Source organism: Pinus tabuliformis, chromosome 8, assembly GCF_031772625.1.
Source record: "Pinus tabuliformis cultivar Carrire ecotype Pingquan chromosome 8, CPIR1, whole genome shotgun sequence".
Lineage (NCBI taxonomy): Eukaryota > Viridiplantae > Streptophyta > Pinopsida > Pinales > Pinaceae > Pinus > Pinus tabuliformis.
In genome coordinates, this window is record NC_142294.1 from 1,974,188,679 (window position 1) to 1,974,207,442 (window position 18,764).

The 18,764-nt window shown below is 33.4% G+C and overlaps 1 protein-coding gene across 1 annotated transcript; it reads right to left on the bottom strand.

Moving 5' to 3' along the window:
• Positions 1–10,310: 10,310 nt before the first annotated feature.
• On the bottom strand, positions 10,311–16,785 carry LOC149244357 (Protein kinase superfamily protein). The gene is made up of 7 exons (XM_089367977.1): positions 15,598–16,785; positions 15,062–15,252; positions 14,385–14,583; positions 13,980–14,143; positions 13,676–13,780; positions 11,558–11,680; positions 10,311–10,931 (listed from the first exon to the last, which is right to left on the bottom strand). Exons 1-7 carry the CDS (start codon positions 15,671–15,673, stop codon positions 10,689–10,691), a joined length of 1,101 nt encoding a protein of 366 aa, XP_089224103.1. The 5' UTR covers positions 15,674–16,785; the 3' UTR covers positions 10,311–10,688.
• Between the last annotated feature and the right edge of the window lie 1,979 nt (positions 16,786–18,764).

Consider the following 18,764-nt stretch of genomic DNA (forward strand, 5'->3'; position numbering starts at 1 on the left):
TAATTTTTTCCCCTTATCTAACTAAATATTAAATAATGATATATTCATTTTAAAAATATATAATAATAGCAAAGAGAGATAATTCTAGTTATGAAATAACATTAGATTTGACAAAAAAAAATATGAAAACTAAAGTCTAAAGGTATGATGCCTAATGGGTCTTTTTGACCAATTGAAACAATAGATAATGTTCTTCTCACAATTTAAGAAAAAATTGGGATTCCTTCTCTAGATGGGGTGCTCAATTTAAGAAATGGTGGGGGTTATCTTGCCACCATTCCACTAGGCTACACGCTCATGGGACGTAGCAGCACAGCCCCATAGAGGTTTGTTAGATTGCAAACAACAAACATGGGGGAGCCTATTCAATTGCCTTCTAGAAATTTGCATGGATCTCATTCTCATACCATGCAACCATTGTTTGATGGTGAGATGTATAGTGAGGCCTATAACCATGTATGGGATGGATACTTTCTTGCCCAACTAGCTTGTCATTTTGTCTAGTCTCATAAATCATGCATTTATTTTGTGTCATGTGAAGGGGCTATGCTCTATTTTCTAGCTCAAGGAATTCATTCTTCATCAATTCATGGGTGGTCTCTAGCCTCGATTCGAGTCTCAAGGCGAAAATTTAGGGAAGGAACCTCCTTGATGCACCTAGTATCAATGCTTTTTAATACCTTCTATAGTTGTTGTTCATGGTTATGCCTCTTCAGTGCTTATTCAGGTTATTATTCTTGGCTTGCACTCACACTGGTAGTTCCATCGAGGAATTAGGCAAGAAATTCAAGTTAGTTACCAATGTTTCCTAGTTATTTTCTATACTCATGTCATCTATTCCAATGCATTGATTGATTTTGAGAAGTAAACAATCGAGCCAACCTTGCCAGACATTTCAAGTTCTGCCTAGATTTTGGGTCATCAAAGGTGATCAAAACCACTCACACAGGTTTGTGTTCTTCTCCAATGGGAAAAATATTTATTTGTTATTATTTCAATTTTCATGTGGTTTGTTGTGTATGGACAAGGTGTAGGTGATGGGCTCACTTTTTGGAGAGGTCCTTCCTGCTCTTTAGAAGTCACTGAAAATCCTTCTTGTGTAAGGTGCCTTAGACCTCATCTTAAGGAAGATTCCATTCTCATAGGCTACTCTCCTCACAAGCCAAATTCCTGTATGGATTTATGCTCATGGCCTATAAGATTCTCAATCCAATTTGGGTCATAAATCACTTTAAATTAGGACATCATGTTGTGTCGGCATTCTCATGCCTTCCATGGAGCAACATACCATCAAGTATGTGGTCATATTCAAGCCCAATTGAGGCTTGAAAGCTCAACAAATCAATTATAGAAATCACTCCACAACTAGTGCAAGAGGAATTATCTTAGGTTGAAATGAAATTAGCAGACATGCGTCATACCCTTGCAGAAACTGAAGTGTTGGAAGAGGTCACCGATTGGATTCCAAATGTAGTTCATACTCATGGAGGATATAATCAATACATGTACAATGTGGATATCTACTGGAATCTCAAATTTCTCTAGGAAAAGTGTCGATAGATAGAAACGAATGTAGAGAGGACATTCTTCTCTCTTTGGATTGCAAGAAATGACAACTGGTAGCAATGGATCAAAGGCTAGGTCACATTGAAAAACACATGGGCATGCCTCTTGAACTAGGTTTCTCTTCAAGCAGCAACAAAGTTCCCATCCAAGTAGAAGCTACACATTTAGATAACTCTCCTTAATTGTCATTTAGTTTTCTTAATTTTAATCTTATGCACCAATTTTGTTATTATTAGTCTACAATAGGACCAAGAGGCCCAACCTGTTTGTGTTAGCTTTTTGGTTTTAGAATATAGGTCAGTGTTTTGTCATTTTCTCTTTGAAGAGACTGGAATTCTTTGTCTAGTTTTGCCTTCCCATCGATCAACTAGACTAGACTTCAAATATTGAAAATGTAATCTTCTGCTCATAGAAATGCAAAACTTTACTTCACAAAATAAACAATTTGGGATGCGTAAGAGAATAAGGTTGACAATTTCTAGGTTAATGTATTGAATTACTTAGCAATTAAGTTAAGAGAAGTTTGAGAATGATGTGAATTAGTCAAGGAAACTTTTGAGAGTTGATATCGGTGTCCCAATCTCAAGCTTAGAATAACTATTGTGGTCATACTATAAAAGTTGACATGACTCATATGATTATCTTATAATAATATTTTTTTCCCAAACAATTTTTTTTCTAACTAAAGGTACATGTTTTATTCAGTTACAATAGCATAAACTCCATGTTAAACCTAAGATTAACAAGGCTATCTAACAACATTAAAACTGAGTTTGTGTCCCTGTTGGAGCTAAACTTATACAAGAGTCCTATAATAAGCACATTTCATATCATTTACATATATTCATATAATGGACAAAAATGATAGAGAAAAGTTTTTTTTTGAGTTAGACTAGCTTTCAATTTTAAGTCAATAAAAGAAATGTATTCCTAAGTTAGCAAAGAATCCTTAACACAATATATCTTTCTAATTTATAATTAAAAAGTAGATATACAAATACATACATAAATATTAATGTATTTAGAGCTAATTACAATTATCCATCTTAAAAATATAAGTTGCACAAAAAACATCATGGCAATCTAATGATTGAACAACAAATAATGAAAACACAACATTCTGGAGCAGAGAGATCATAAAACCATAATTCCTAAGAGTAGGGAAGCACATTTGAACAGGGAGAAAGAGCCACACCATTACAAGGGGAGTGAATGCACTAGAATCATGCTCCAAATAAGCCAACAAACACCGACAACGCCCTTTATGACAATGAAAACTAAAGTACTTATTGGTACAACAAAAGAATGCATAAGCAATAGGAATAATATGACTCCCATAGGATATACACTAATGGAAATGTGCATGCCCCGGAGCTTCTCATCACAAAATCCATAAAGAAAAGATTTTCAGTAATGCAATACATTATCTAATATCACAAAAAGTTAAATCTAATTTGTATATCATGCAAACTCATAAACCTTAATTTGTGTATCATGAAAACTCATAAAGGAAAGATTTTAGAAAATGCATAATGTCCAAGCATTTTAATCATAGTTAAGTATTGTATCTAGCATAATTGAAACAACGCGCAAGAAACAAAGATGTATTTTTAGCATTAAATATAGAGGGCAAAGTGAGTATATGAGAAACTTAGTATACAAATATTTAACTCCTCACAATGAAATCAATGGAGTTGTCTATAATGCGACTTTTTGGAGATTCCGGTGACGGAATCCGGCGGAAGAAATTGAGGTTAAATCTTGATTTGTTGCAGTTAAAATGGTTTTTTAACTTCATATTTGGATTCAGCACTCTCGAAAACCCCTGGGACGCTTTCATTGTGCAGAAACTAGCTATCAAACTTGCGATTCCAATAAATTCCTACCGGATTTCGACCGGAAAAACCCGCCGGAAAGGCTTTCAAAAAGTCGCGTTATAGACAACTGCGAAATCAATAAGGGGAGTAGGCGTAAATGAAAGTTTTGTTGCATACGTAAGAGCATTTTGGTTACAAATAACTCTTTCTCAATACATCACACGCTTCAATCATAAAATCAAAAGGAAATATTTTCAACAATTTATCAATAACATTCATTTACATTAAATGGTTTTGTATAATTTTGAAATAAAGATGGAAAACAAAAAATGGGTTTATAACCTTGCAATTTACTTATCATGATAGAATTTACTATGGGAAAATGTGTAACAATGGAGGGTATCCTTTGTAAGTAGGTAGATAAATCATTAGCATGCAACTCAAATATCTCCTAAAATATTGTAAAAATGATAATTAATGGAAGATATCTAAGCATTTGAAAGACATAATAAAACAACAAAGGCACAAAACAATTCAAGTGTGGAATTGTATAAATTGTATTTTATCGCCAAAAGACTCTAGATACATAAACAAAACTAGTGGAATAGAGTTAAAGCAAAGGATAGCTTTAACCTTCCCATCAAAGAAAAGTAAGGCACCTATCATGATGTTAACTTAATTATATTCAAAATCAAGCAATACTAAATAAAATAGTAAAAAACAAGTTGATTATGGTAGAAGAATCCTGCATCAATGACATACAAACATAATGATAAATACTGGGGAAAAGTAAGATACTGAGTTGCTAAAACAATATCAGTTGAAGGGTTATACTTGGAGTGTAAGGGAATGCTACTCAATACGCATGGCTCGAAAAAGAAAAAGCTACTGAGAGTTGTAACTTACCATCAACCCCTAAAAACTATGGTCTATCACTAACTTATGAAGCAATAATGAAATCATCAATAAGGTAGAATCTTGTTGGAAGATCAATTATTGAATTGTACTCAAAATTAATCTATAACCTAGAGTTTTGATGTCATCTACCTCCCACAAATTAAAGTAGACTACTAATAAAAGGAGGAAAACACTTATTGGTGTGATAATGACTTAGTAGATAAACACTTATTTTATGATATGGAAACCATAAAAGATCAAAAATTGATAGGTTGGAGAAAAACATAGACATTAAGAGTAAAACTACCCAATAAAGAACAAAGGCCAACATAACTCAAATTGGGCTAAATGCAATTGCTGGAGAATACTCTATAAATGAGATGGTGGAGAGCATGAATCCACTTAATAATGGGGTAAATGTCCATGAAATCATGTGAAGGATTGTTAGGTAGAAATATATTGTGCAAAATAGAAGGCCTCTCAAATTATAAATTAAGCAACAATGACTTGAACAATTTGAGACCCATTATCCTACACCAACCCGAATTTTAAATCACTCCCTTCCTTCAACCCTCTTAACTATCCAAATGTAATAATGAAAACACTCAATGATCCATAGCAAGAAGCATATACAACAAATTGGAAAAGGTAGACCCCCAGAAACACAAAAGAAAATAAAAAGTTTTGTACACAGGGAACCATTTAATGAGACACACGACCACCATATGAACCTAGTCTTTGCCCATAGAACACATAACTACTTGTATGAAGTGTAGCGAAAATCAAAGACTAACACATACAATGAGGAATTGAGAAATTACAAGACACAAGGTAAGAGATGACAACACAATTTTCATTTATTATTCACATTCAAATCAAATTTGTTCTCCAATATGTGTACAATCCTACTATATGCTATGCCCTTGCATATGCACCATTTGTTTTGTTAGTATGACACCTAATTGTTCCTCTTCTCTTCTGGTCCAACATCCTTTTTCCGAGATTCACAAGCTCTTCCTTGTTCCCTTTTCCAGCCTCCTCTCTTTTTTTCCACTCCTTGCTCTTCAACAATAGTTGGGAGATTGAACAATTATAGTGGTTCAACTTCATTAGCCATTTCCCAATCCAGTCATCATTGCTTTACATATTGAATAATCATAGTGGTTTGAATTCCCTATTTGGTCCTCAACTAATCATTATTTTCTTGTAGATGTGTCCCATTGATTTTCCATAAAGTCCCTAAAACTTGTGGAAACATTACAAGTTACGATCCATAGTGTTGAAGCAGAGTTGTAGCATTGTAATAACATCGATAGAGTCACAACATCATTGTAGCAATGGTTAATTTGTAGTGCTATCCCAACATTGGTGAAGTCATAGCATTGTCGTGACACTGTAACAACAAGGTGATGTCACAACACTATAACATCAAGGTAGTGTCACAAAAAGATGATGTCACAACATTGTAACAAGAAGGTGGTGGCGTAGGAAGATGATGTCACATCATTATAATGACAAGGCAGTGTTGTAGCACTATAATAACAAGGAGAGGTCACAATATTGTAACATAGGGTGGCATCACAACACTCTTGTTTCGTCCTCTAAACTATTAATTGAAATCAATTGATGTGGATTGCTTTTAGGCCAAAGATGTTCCTACATCAGTTTTACGTAAACAATACTTCAAAAAATGGCACAAAATAGTAACATATTTTCATACAAAGACTCATAAATACATAGCTAAACCTTGTCCCTCAAAATATTTGAAAAGACACGAACTATTAGAAAAAGGAAACCAAGAAAGAACCAACATACCAAATTACAGTTTGAACCAAACTTGGATTGAGATTGAGTTTGAAGATGAGAATATACTAAGTAGGAAGGGGTATTATATATACCCCGAGCATCGAGAGCTTGATGATTCACCATAGCAACCAATGGACCATGAACTTGACATTCACCAAAATAGAAAGCAAGGAATAAACCCCTAGTAATGGTGAGCAAGCACATGTGACCACCCATAACAAGAAACATAATACTAGAGAATGAAGCATTGAATACCAAATACACCATTTGCATAATATCAAATAAACCTCCCCAACATTGAATGCACGTTCAACTTGGAGAATGTATAGCAAATGCATCGTAAACCTGGAGAACAAATGCAACAATTGTGTAAATGTTGCCAAGACTTGGAGAAAGAGTGCAATGGTAATGTAAATGTAGCTTAGAATTAGAGAATGAGCAAAATGGTATCATAAATGCAACCTTGACTTAGAGATTAAAAGTAACAAGTGTATGCACCACAAACTAAACCCACCGCCAAAATAGTTGGTACACTCCAAAAAAGTATCACCACCTCCTAACTAATAAAGTACAAACTGAATAAACATACTAATAAAAAATCACAATCTAATAATGTCAAATTTAACTCCAAAAATAATTAGTATAAACAAAATAATACCTCGACACCATCCCCATATTTCCCTAACAATCAATCAAAAATATCTTATATCCATTATTTTCAAACAATGCATATTAATACTAAATCATTAAAACAAATATTTTAAAATGCACCTTGTGAAAAAGGGAGTGGATTATCACTTATATCCTATAAAATGTATTATATAAAATTTAACATGTAATGTGTAAAGTCTAGATACTTGAAGTTCTATAATTCTATGACCGTAGTGATACATGTAAAATGTGATCGTAGTGATAAAGGTTAAATAATTTATAATCTAGTGTAGGGAGTGCCAAGATTTTATTAATTAAATTAAATAAAAATTATGTTATTTATATTTATATTTATATATATAATTAATTAACGAAATTATAAGTGAATTATTTTTAAGTAATAAATGAATAAAAGTAAATATATTATAATGAAATTATAAGTGAATGGAAATAAATATATTACAATGAAATTTGCCTTAAAAATGGGGATTAATAAAAATAAAATAAAATAATGGTAATTTTAAATTTATTAAATATATAATTAATTTTTTTAATAAATTAAATTTAAAATATTAATGTATGTTTTTAAATAAATTAACTGCATGACATAGCAATGAATTATTTATTTATTTAATTTAATTGATGATGATGATGATTAACGTCTGCTGAGACCAAATAATGATCTATCGGACCTAAAAAGACAAATTATTTATTTTGATTTAAGATTTTATTCCTATGCTCAAAAAGCTTGGAGAGAAGCCTCCCGAGTTCACTATAATTTTGGCATTGTAAAAGGCTAGGAAGGTCAGTATTGTAACAAAGGTTGTGAAATTGAGATCTAATGTGGTTGTATGCAGGGCACTCTAAGAGGAAGTGGTTTTCATCCTCGATGCTCCTATTCTCACAAATATGGCAGATCCTTTCCATCCATTGCGTTTTAGGCACTGCCCAACGGCCAGTTTCACTATGGAGCTCATGAGAATTCGTTCTAATCTTTGCTATATTAATTTTCTTCTTTGAGCTAGTTAAAATAGAGAGATACTTTTGATCTTCAAGGGTGGGGTTGATGACCTTCTTATAATAACTTAATTTTCTTTTAGACGCTAAATCTTTCTCACACCACAATTTTTCTTTGAACTTAGAAGTAACAATATCTTTAATGTTATTTATGTTTTGCAAAGCATCATTCTCATTGATCTCCCAATAGTTTAACCAGGCCCTTGTGTCCTTATGCCATCCTCGGTTAAGCCTTAGGTGGTTTTGGCTGGAATTTAAAGCTAGCTTAGGAAGTCTATGATTGTCTATGTTATTGAGCTTGTGCTTGTACAACAGAAACCTGAGCATAGCTAGGCTCTCAATAGGAGAAAGACCTGCTTCTATAAGGAGAATAGGATAGGGTGTATTACTTTTAATTTTCATGTTATAAGTTATAAAACGCTTCTGGATTTGCTCAATCTTTCTCCATGATTCTCTGGAGATGCTGCAGCCCCAAACTTCACAGCCATATAAGATAACAGGAGTGACTAAAGTTTCAAAGAGGAACTTCTTTTTATCCCACATTACGAGGTTTGATGTTTTACAATTATTTTCAAGACCAAAATAAGCTTTCCATCCCCCATTGATCCTTTTCTCAATGCTATGGTTCCAGTTGAGCTTGTGATGGATATCAATTCCTAGGTACTTGTAAGAATATACTTCCTCCAAGTTATTATTGTCATACATAAAATTAGCGCAAGTGTCCTTGGATTTGATAATCATAACTTTTGTTTTGTCAGTGTTAACAGTCATACCCATGGTAGAGTAGAAATCCTTAAGAAGCTTGAGTTGCTTATCAAGATCAGAAGGGCACCTTGCCAAAAGAACAATATCGTCAGCATATATATATAATTACAAATTATAAACCAGTGTAATATGCAACATTACAAATTAAAAAGTAAATGATGACTATTTTAAATTAATTTAAATGTTTAAAGTTAAAAATCTCTAAACATTTAAATTAATTGAAAATAGTTATTAATTACTTTTTAATTTGTAATGTTGCATATTACACTGGTTTATAATTTGTGATTTTATATATATATATATATATATATATATATATATATATATATATATATATAGTTATAAATGTAATTTAAGATAATCTTAAGTATAATATCATATTTATAGCCTTTAAAATTAAATTATTGTCATTTTTATGTAAAAGTGTATTAAAAATTAAAAATATATAAATTTTGAAACGCAACATCAATATTTTTCTTATAAAAAGACAAAAACTTAAATCAATTAAAATTTTTCTAAATAAATTAATTATAAATAAATTATATTTAAAAAAAATCTAAATAATTCATGCAAATAAATTAATTTAAATAAATATTGTAATTAAAAATATATATTGTTATTTACTTTATATCAAATTCATTATCCAATTATTAGTTCAAAAATTAAAAACTGTCAAATTAAAAATAAACTAAAATAATATAGAAATGACTATATTTATTGTTTTGTATATTTTTATTAGTAAAAATAAATATTAAAATAAATTTGATAGGTGTACTTTTTACTAGATGTTATGACACTTTGGTTTGGTACTTTCATACTACGACAATTCATTTTCATAAATATTTACTTGGTTGCATACAAGATTATTTTATTATTTTTAATAATTTTTGTTTTAACAATTTAACTTTAAACACTGAAATTAGTCATTTCATGTAAATGAATCAATCAAAAAATAAAAATTCAAAATTGGAAAATTCAAAATTTTAAAAATTTCAAAATTTATTTTTGATTTTCAAAATATTTAGTTTAATATTTAAATTTTTCAAAACTTTAATAAACTTTGTAAATCTATTCAAATTTTAACTAAAAATAAAAACAATAATATAACCTGATCCAGTACAATAAATTTAAATTTAAATTAGTTAAAAATAAAAACAATAATATAACCTGATCCAGTACAATAAATTTAAATTTAAATTAGTTAGTGATGTGTACTTCAAAATTTTTCCTTTCATAAGAAGATTAAATCTTTAGTTTCCAGCGGGCCGAAAAAACAGATACCCAACAGATATCCAGAATTTCCAAACCCACAAATCTCTGATGAGTACTGCTCAACCTGGATTCAAATCATCTGGATCTACATTTCTGTGAATCGTCTACTAAGTGGATCCCATAACCAAGAACAAGAGGCCAATGCTAGTAAATATTCTTCCCCTGAGTTAATTTTGCATCAATGGAGTTGTGATTCATGGCGAGGGCGGTGGCATGTAGGTCGCCCATTTTCCAGGCATCTACAGAAGTATGCCATCCTTTGTGGGTGTGTTCACATACCCCAGAAAAAACAAGCTGATTTGTAGATTGCCCATTGTGGATCAATTCAGCCCGTGAAATTTTTGTTATTTTATATATAATATTTTTTTTTTTTTTGGCTTAATTCACGGAGATTTGGATTTAAATTTCATACTTTATATTATGCTTCCTAACACAGTGATGGCCAATTGAGCTACCCAGTGAGCATTTCATATGTAACATTAAAAACAAAGAAGAAACTGTAATTTAGAATACAACCCAGATATAAAGCATTGAGGCTGGTAAACTCATAATTTTCTCTGGTTTATGTCAGTGTTTAAAGTTTTGGAATAGTTCTTAAGAACTTCCAAATCTCCTCTCCTCTGGCTCTTTACAAGTTAATATAATTGCAACTCTTACAGAAAATATTATAATGAACTTGTGGTTAACCATTATTACATACCTATAAACAATCTTGTAACATAAGATGATACATCTCTCTGATGTACATTCTCACTACATAACAACACATACTCCTTTGTAAATGGTGATGATGCCTTTCAGATCAATGGAGAGGGTGATAATTACATCACGGCATCAGCCATGGCCTCTTAATAGGCATTGTTGAGTGCATTCAATAGAAGTGTTTTTCCTTTTTATTCACGAAAACTGATAACACAGTGTAGTGATTTCAATTCCAAGCGCCTTTTGGTTCAACCTGCAAATTTGATCGAGCTCCTTCACACACTCAGACATGGGAGGCCTCCTGTTTGCCTCCTTCCGAACACAGCGATAAGCGAGATTCGCTAGCATTGACACAGATTCCATGTTATATGAATCCCTATTCACCTCTGGATCTATAACTTTTTTCAGCTTTCTCCTTTCCTTCAATTTGTTCCTGACCTAAGAAATTGCAATCCAATGAAAATCATATAATCTAAAATTGAATCGACAGATAGATATTTTGCTATGCTAGCTAATTGCAATGTTAAATTTACAGGAAACTAGGAAACTTGGACATACAGAGAGTAGGAAACTAAGGAAAGTTACTAGCAGAGATCCTAGATCAAATGAACAAAATACAAAATAATTGAGAAGAATTATACTTTTGATAATGACAAAGATCCTAGATTCCTAAATCAAAGAAGTACTGCACAATAATTAGCAAGGACTAGTGTTTCAATTCTTTAAGAATCTCTGTCCATTGCTCTGCATTGGATTCATCATTCATCTACTGATTCTAGTATGTTAATTTTGGGTTGGCAATGCTCAAGGCTTAAAGGTAACTCTGCTTATTAGATACCCACATTCTTACCAATGGTTGGGAAGTCTGCACAAGCTGTTATAAGAGAACATGTGTTAATATAGGAAGATCAGAATAAAAAGATCTTTGATGCCATCTAGGTTTTCCTGACACCATAGGCATACATATAATCTAGGGTTTCTCGACACTATGGGCAATGTCTTCCATCAGTTCAAACAGGGAAAGGAAACGAACTGCTCATAAACAGAGAATTGTAACAATGTACCTGTGATACAAGGTTCTGATTAGCCAGGGATTGATTTAAGTCTAGAGGTCTGCGACCGATTAGTAGCTCGAGAAGAACTACTCCAAATTCATAAACATCACTTTGCAGTGTCAGATTTCCAGGCTGTCCAATAAAAAAAAAAAATATTACTGAATAGAGATGCACTGTTATGGAATGAGTTGCAATAACAGGCCTTTCTTAAAAATAAAGGAAAAGAATAGCATGGAATCTAAACTTAGTGCCACTTTGCAATGACAGCTACAACATGTAAAACAAATATCAAATTTACACATTGACTGGATTGGCAAAGAAGCCCGTTAACATTTTTTGTTAGGGCTAACTTTAAGTTTCATTGACTGCATTCCAGGGTTTTTGAATGACTCTTGGAGTAGCTTATCAGGCCACATAGGATTTTTTTGGGGAGATATTAAAATCTAGTTTACAGAAGATAATTTTTCTTAAATAAATCAGAGATATATTGGTCCATGTGAAGCAGCTGCTGCTTCTGAATGAAGAGGATTTTTCCTATTTGCATCAGCCTTCGCCAAAAAGAAAAATCCACAAACTTGGTCTCCGTAGATCCACATATAGCAAAATGCTATCTGCCCAACTAGTGATGTTTAGTAACATTGAAAATGGTGCACTATGGTATCAACACAGATATAAAATGGAGGACAGAAATAGGAAAAAAGAACAAAAACTTCCATCTCAAATAGATCGTGTAATCCCGAGCATAAGAAAGAAAAAGCCAAAGCCCATACATTATTTTTGCAAAATTTAACATCTATCAAAATTTGTTCAAGATCAAATTCTAATGGCACCATAAGAACTCCAAGTTTTATAACCAATACAATCTCAAGCAGACATTCAAAAGCTTAGAGATAACATTTAAATATTATTAGTGCTTAGAGGACTGTAAGGATGAACTCAGACCAGATAGAAATATACATTAATCACCATTCTCAAGCATCCCCTGCATTTATCAAGAAATAATACTTCAATAGCTCAAATGTGGCACTCTTGTTTTGAAGGAAAAACTTTATGTAGCCTTGATGACAACTAAAATGTCCTTAGAAGTGAATATTAGAGCTCTAATTGCAAATTTAGCCTTTATTATTATTGAATAATGGTAAAATCATTAGCCTAGGCAACAGAGAAAATAGTTCCCAACAGGTTGATCCTCCAAAAAAGTTAGATCCTATTATAAATCCATGAATATCGAGTTAATTTCTTTGTGGGCTGTTTAATGCCAGGCATCTACTTTGTATAAGAAACTTATAATAATAAGTTTGTGGTTACTGTCAACTACATTGTATTAAAGTTTCTGTCAAGAGCCATGAGAGGTGCACTGGGACAGTAAAAGTGGGGCAGTGTCTCAATCCCAACTAGTGTTTAATTCCTCCTACATCATGTTTCTATTTCCCTTAAGGGTTCAGTCAACTCCACAAGGAGAAAATTGTTTGTTCCATGGTTAAGCCATCAAGGTCATTCACTCAGTAGGGGTGGTATATGCGGACAGTGTAAACGGTGCCCCAACTCTTGATAGGTTGTGGATGCTCATCGCTTAAAAGGAATAGAGCAAGCATCTGTCTTCAAACCAATGTCAATTCTTTTAAGGTTCTGTTAAGTCTAAATTTGACCATCTTTGGTTAAATTGTACAGTTTCATAAAGTAATCCAAGACTAAGAATCTTAATTTTTAATATGTTGTGCCAATATACACTGTGTTTCAATACGCTGCAATATATAGGCAGTGCCAACTTCAAATTGTCCAATAGTTTGGTATTCATTAAGGGTTCTTAAATATAATCAATTTATTCAAGTGAAAGGAACTTCCATCCAAAGAAATAAACAATTTTGTTATAACAAACAACTTAAGAGTGATTTCCAAGTTCCCAGTGCCATATAAATTAAGTTCGATTCAATTACTCTTATCAATTCAGATTTCGTAGTGTACATTTAGAAAGGTGTGTTTCAAGGAAGTTGTTGATGATTATTTTGGTTCACTGGAGTAGAGATTTCTTCTCAGGTATATTTGATTTTACCATTCAATGAAATTTTCCCTAAGAAGAAAGTTGCATGAGTATTAGTAAAATGGATTTGAAAGTGAAATACATACCGCGGTATATTCAGGATCAAAATAACCAAAGGTACCAAGAACTCTGGTGCTTACATACATCTCATCTTCATAGGGAATTAGTTTGGCAAGGCCAAAATCTGATATCTAGACAACAAAATTTCAGTCGAGGGGAACATTAGAAGTTAAAACTCCTTGAAATAATGATGTAACTAATTGAAATTTGAGAAAAATACAATTTCCTAAAGCAATTGATATATAGTTTATACTGATTATTTCGCAGGTAGTAAGCCTCTATTCCGTTAATGGAGCTCTTTTGGAAAAGAAAGAGAAAGGTGATGGATACCCTGGGTTCGAAGTCTGCATCAAGAAGAATATTGGTGGACTTGAAATCCCTATGAATGATAGGAGTGTTTGTTGTTAGACCAGAATGGAGATAAGCAAGGCCTTTTGCTGTTCCCAGAGCGATTTTTAAGCGTAAAGGCCAATCCATCTTCATTCTGAGAATTCCTGCAATACAGACAGATACATACATATAAATCTATACACACACATCTATGTATGAATGTACAATAGGGTGTATGGGTGTGGTATTGCATATAGCCAGTGTTTGATGGCACTCGCAATTGTAAATAGGGAATGTAATTTTTCATAATAACAAAAATAAATATTGTTCAACATGATGCCCCATCCAAAAATAGAAAAATAAAAATTATGTTCTTTGAAATATTCTGCTGTATTTGTTGCTTACCATGCAAGTGATCTTGTAAATTGCCATTGTTCATATACTCATAAACCAGAAGGCGCTGACTTTTGTCAGCACAGTAGCCTATCAAGCGAACTAAGTTTGGATGGTTAAGCCTGCTCAATAGATCAACTTCTACTCTGAACTCCCTTTCGCCCTGTGCTCCTCTTAATGAGTTTGGGTCCATTTGTTTAATTGCTGCAACCTGCAAAAGATGGTTCGATTTGAATAATTTAATGGAGACAATACTATTAAGGAAAGAAATTACAGATAAAAAGAATGATATACAAAGTACATGCTAAGATGTTAAGATGAACAGAATATCGACAACATTTTGAAGAATCAGATGCTGTATGAGATTTTAAGGAAAATTAAAGGGAAAAATTGAAAACACATATTCAACAGCCCTTAAAATTCCTGAAATCAGTAATTTTAAGAAGTATCTCCATCCAATACTTTTATTTAACAACCTGACATCTCTGAAAGATAACAAGGGTCCAACCCTGAAATGGTTCCATAGGGTACCGTACAATATGTGAACCCTACAAACGTTAGGACGATAAGTTTGTAGGGATTTTTTGAAGACATAAAAAAACAAATCTATAATCAATAATCAGTGATTTGAAGAATTATTTCACCCAAAATTTCTTTTCGGTAATTTGGATTTTCGAACAATCACACACCTTTCCGGTTTTCAGAACTCCTTTGTACACACGCCCAAAGCCTCCCTTCCCAATAAGATTGTTCTCATGGAAATATGATGTCGCTTCTTGTAATTCCCTAAGTGTGAATACATAAGCGGCACTAGGCTGTGGATTTATGCATAGGAACTCTCTGTTCCCCAGCTGCCAATACTCCAATGGTTTGTAGAGCCCTGCAATACAAAGAGTAGTATCAGTTTCCAATCTTGTATTTCTCTGTCAACAGATGCGAACAACCCATCATTTGAGAAATCATGCCTCGACCAAAAATCACAGTATATTGGCAAACAACACAAAAACCTTATTAAATTCAGAGTAAATAAAATTCCTGTGGCTCGGATTTAATAAAGAAGTTTCAACATAATTCGCAAGAAGCAGACCTATTAAAGAACCTAAATCACAAAAGCAGAACTAATTCAGAAACCTAAATCACAAAAAGCACAACTAATTCAGAAACTTAAATTCACAAGAAGCAGACCTAATTTAGTAACCTAAAAACAGAGGACTTATGAACTTACACTGGTCATTTTCATCCTGAGACTTGCTTCGTCTCTTCCTTTGCAATCCCGACAGCAATTCAAATGGCGTTTTCATGCTTTACAGTAGTACTGTATCCCAATTAGAATGTTCCCTGTATAGAAGAAAAAGAGCAGAATTGTGTGACAATTTCAGCTGGATAAACCTATTCCTGTAAATAGCTCTGTTTCCGACCGTGCCAAAAGAATCTTATGGTTAAACGCGATCATGGCAGAAGTTACTGTGCCTGACCCTGCAGCTATCTAATCGCCCAAATAGGAGAAGGGGTTTAAAAGCTTTTTGCAGTGAAGCTGAAATTCAGTTACAAGCTGGACGTGTTCTTCAGATGGCCCTGCCACAATTGTCCAAGTATTCGAATGCTTGAGGAATGGTAAATGCAGAATGAAAATTAGCCTTTATTTTCAAATAAGAAAGGTGGGTCAGGTCCCTGACAGAGAACCGCATAGTTTAAGGGAAGTTCTTGAAGTCATTCGGTTGAAAAACAATGACATTTGACATTCCACAAATCAGAACCCAAACCCAAACAAGAATGAATAAATTAGTACAAACCCATCTAAACCTGGGTTTGATAGGCACCTAGGGGTTGTGAAGTAGCATATCCAGAGTTACAATTTTTGATGGGTTGCTTTTTTGTGTGAATTCAAGATCTGTATCCTTGAGCTTCATCAAGGTGCATATGAAACTGTATTTAGATGGCTCTGTACGAATCCCCTGATTCAATGTACCATGTGCATCCTTACTCACAAAGACACGCACACATGGATCACCCCAACCCTAACCTGGCTTTATGGATCACCCCACCCTGAACCAAGCTGTATAATGCAGCTCCTCTCAAAATCTTCAAAAGAATTTGCCAAATAAAGAATTCAACAGTACCAGTTATTTATTTTACCTAAGGAATATAGACAGTTACAAATGAGTTGCTGCAGTCTGGCAGAGAACATTCAGAGATTACAAATTCAATAAATCATGAATGAAATATGACTTCCCAATCCCATCATCCTAATGACTGATACTGATACATAATTTAAACCATTCAATGCAGCCATTGTCAATCCCATAATACCAAAAACATCCTTCAGCCTAAAAATTGATGCATCGACCAGTCACTATTCCTGAACATACAGGACAAGTACATAAAATTAAGGATTGATACACAGTGAATTAAATGGGCCTGATTGTTCACCTGTTCACCATGAATTTCTGCGCCCTTAAACCTTTAATAATAGAGGGTCCATGGATTATCCTGTACACTGACTTTTGTACTGACGAAGCAGAAGATTCTGAGCTCATCCACCATGTACCCACATTATGAATTTTCATCCATCAATGCGGCCATGATTGGATCCATAACATAGGATCTTAAATGCAGACACGGGGATTGATAATTGTAGCAGTAATTCATTGATTGATGGTGAAGAAAAAGGCGGTCAGGAGCTTTCAAAGTTTTTGAATAACACGTACCACCTAACCTCCCCGGAAACGCGCCCACAAGAAGGCTAGATCCTGAATTCAAATTTCGTGATGTTGCCCATACTTTCAAAGGAAGGAATGATGTAACAATGATTGTGAACGTTGTAGATGGGTTTCAGTTTGAAAATTTGAATTTGATAAGACTCAACGTTCGGGCTGGGTAGGTAGGTCAAGATCCAGGCACAGCCTATACATGTTTTTGGATTTTGCTGTTGGATACATGTGAGAGAGCAAGCCCGCGGTTTGAAACGCATCTCCAATATTTTGACAGCTTTGTCATTTGTGTGAATTCCTCCAATGTCATGCACCTGCATGTCAAGCATTCGATGCGGTTTAGGGTTATTTTAAGTGAAATTTAGTTTAAAAAGTGTAAAAGTGAATTTTTTTAATCATTTTAATTGGGAAATTTTGTATTAAGCATGACAGAAATCATTTAGATTATTACAATTTTATATAAAGAGTAAAAGAAGGAATCTTTTACTTTCGATGGGGATATGAATTTTTAATATAAATTGATAATTTCATATTTAAGTTGATAATTTTATTAATTATTTGATATTATTTATTTTTATAAATAATAATTTAAATTATATTATATAGTTTATCCGTATAAATTTACAAAATAATTTAATATTAAATTATAACTATTATGTTGGTATGGATATGATTATAGTGTATAAATTTATAAAATAATTTAATATTAAAAAATAAATGTTACGTTGATATGAATATGATTTTATAGTGAAAATGAGGAGTTTTTCTATTTTGAAGACTATTTATATTTTAAGCTTGTGATTTAATATGTGGTTATATTTTAAAAATATATATTATAATATGTGGGTATATCTAAAAAATACATTAATAATCTTGGGACGTGGATTATTCATATATATTAAAAAAATAATTGAATTATAATTTTTAATATATTAAATATAAATAATAAAAATTTGGGTGCGATGGGATAGGAGATCCCCATGCAGATCGATGACATGTGTGAGAGGATAAAGGACAGGGTAGGGGATGGCTCACCCAAAGACCCCATATGCACATGGTAATAAAAACATGGAGAGGATGGCCACAAGTCGCTGTTGCATTGGGAAGGCAAACGATAAAGGAAGGAGGTATACAAGTGGGAAAGGTGGCGAGGGTCGTCATTGTTTGCATGCACGGTCTGTGGAGGAGCTTGCCTGTAGGAGACGAGACTGGTAGCAGGGTGGTGGAATTTGCCTGCGAAAGGAGAGATTGACGCCACTAGAGCTTCGGCTAGGCAAAGAAACTGGTACTTATTTTAGGCCCTCCTTGTTCTAGACATGGAGCCTATGCTGCAAGAAAGGAGGCTAGTTTGGCAAAGATTGGTGATGGTTCCACATGTTTCTGGTAGAATTTGGTTCAGTTCACTGTTGTTGATGTCCGACATTTTAATTTCAGTGTTATATGGAAATTTGTTGGCTCAAAGGGGCATGCATGGAGGGTTTGGGTCTGCTCTTGGCACTCGGGTTGTAAATTTTGCCCCTGCATTCGTCAAACCCAGGTGTCTGGGACCTGGGTGGGACTGAGGCAGGTCCGAGACCCTATGATCGCCTGGAAAATTTATGGGCCAGAGACAGAAGAATGGGGAGTCCAGGGTTCATATTACCTATATGTTTGTTCAATCTGTTATTGTCTGGTCTTTGGG